This window comes from Punica granatum, chromosome 2 (assembly GCF_007655135.1).
Source record: "Punica granatum isolate Tunisia-2019 chromosome 2, ASM765513v2, whole genome shotgun sequence".
Classification (NCBI taxonomy): domain Eukaryota; kingdom Viridiplantae; phylum Streptophyta; class Magnoliopsida; order Myrtales; family Lythraceae; genus Punica; species Punica granatum.
Window position 1 is genome coordinate 12,567,206 of NC_045128.1, and position 2,021 is coordinate 12,569,226.

General features: G+C 40.0%; 1 protein-coding gene across 1 annotated transcript; it reads right to left on the minus strand.

Annotated features, from left to right (window-relative positions):
• Positions 1-432: 432 nt before the first annotated feature.
• LOC116193666 lies at positions 433-1,212 on the minus strand. Its single transcript, XM_031522405.1, has one exon. It carries the CDS (start codon positions 1,210-1,212, stop codon positions 433-435), a length of 780 nt encoding a protein of 259 aa, XP_031378265.1.
• Between the last annotated feature and the right edge of the window lie 809 nt (positions 1,213-2,021).

Sequence of the window (2,021 nt, forward strand, 5' to 3'; positions counted from 1 at the left end):
CTTCAGCCACTGGATCGATGTGGCTCACCCAATAACGTGATTATTTCTGGAAAATGGATGAATCGGAATCAATGCAGTTATTATAGTGGAAATCTGAGTGCAACAAAAGAAAGAAAGGAAGAAAAGATAGTGTCGCATCTTTGTTGGGTCTCACTAGGTATCAAACATGCGATCTCTAGATCAATAGAAGGTTATGTGCGCTACTGCGCTCTACCCTTTTTTGAGATTACGGCCAAGTTCATATTAAAATTTTCAATAAACAAATTGAGAATATTATGATTTCGCAGAGAAAAATGTTTAAAAAAAAAAAGTTTTACATTTTGAGCCCTCATAACTATAGGATCACGCGGTCATGTTGTCTCAAACAGTCCTCTCTGATATAGGATTGCTCGAAAATTCTAACAATATATATCAATTCTCCTTAACGTGAGGTTATCCCGTCGCGCATGGCATTCTGTAACGGCATAGAGGGCACGTATGGCTTTGCTTCAGCCACTTCTCGATGCAACCGCCGTGGAAGATGTGGGAGCACGGCATCTCTGTCAGCTCCATCCCTGGCTTGAACGCCTCCAGGCAGATAGAGCAGTCGCTGCTCGTCCCTTCACAGTCCCGAGCATAACTGACCCGATTCAGGGCCCTAATCGAAGACTCCGTGGCAGGGTTTCCATCGAAGTGATTCCCCTCTTCTGCATCTCCGCCTAATTGATCGCTATCGACCATATGCATAATTTCTTCCAGTCCATGCTCCACTTCGAATGGAGAAACCCCCTGGTGGACTGCAATGGGCATGCCGTTAAGTATTACTGTCCTAACGGAGTATATTAACCTCAACGCGTTATGTGGCTCCGCCAACATCGCTTGGGCTGCCTCGCAGATCTGATCGAGGATCGGACGGTGCATGTCGGGCAAAACCCCAACGGTAGACGTAACTTGGATGGTCGTGTCTATAACGGAGGCAGCATGAACCATCCGACTACTAGTGCTTGAGGCACACTGTACGATGAAGTTGATCGAGAAGATAATCCGATTGAAAGGGGGAGGGCGGTTCCGCCACACAAGCCCAAAGTCGGGTATGGGATAGTTGCGGACCTCGTAGAGGGGTGCACCTTCTGAAAAGAGTATGTCATCCTCAATGGAACTGTCGAAGTTCATCCAAATACTATTTTCATCTTCAGTTATGAAGTAATCATCGAATTCTTCTTCCCAAGACATTGTCGAGATCACGAGATCAATTATTCGAGTGTTTCTTCAATCGTACTTCTCAGATTGTAGGTTGATTTTCTTCGTCGAAGTGATGTATGGGAAACGGGTATAGAACGGGGTATAGAACGGTGTATATATAACTGGTTGCGCTGTTTCTGCGAGATATTGTATCTCTACTTATACCACGTAATCTATACTGGTTATCAATGTGGAGATTGGATTTAACCTATTCAAAATTATCTTTACCCCAATATCTCCGATAAATAATAATGATTGAATTTGTAACCTTTTTCTTCTCTCTCTCCTTTTCCCTCCTCTTTTTTTTTAGTGAACTCTAGTATTCGGAAACTCATTTGGGCCTTATCTAATCCATTTGAGTCGTTTCGAATCACTAAAAGGTAAAGCTCTCCCAGCGTGGTCGTTCACTACTCTTTTAAATATATCAAATTCAAAATTATCACTATTATACTATAGGGTCAATTGCACCGGTGGTCCAAAAAGTTTCATAAATATTTCAAGTAGGTCCAACATCTTTTTTAGTAACTTGTTGGTAAAAAAAGTTTCAAAAACCGTTTCAATGTAGTGCATTCCATTAATTGCCCCTAATACTGTTAACATTTTGCTGACGTGGCGTGTCCTATGTGTCATTTTTGTTACATGGAACCAATCATAGTGCGTCACGTCATTTAAGATGACATAAAATCTGGAAAAATCTAATAAAAGTAATAAAAATGATAAAATTTTAGTAAAAAAATTATTTTTAAAATTTAAAATAATTTTTAAAATTTAAAATAATTTTTAAATAATTTTTAAAAAAA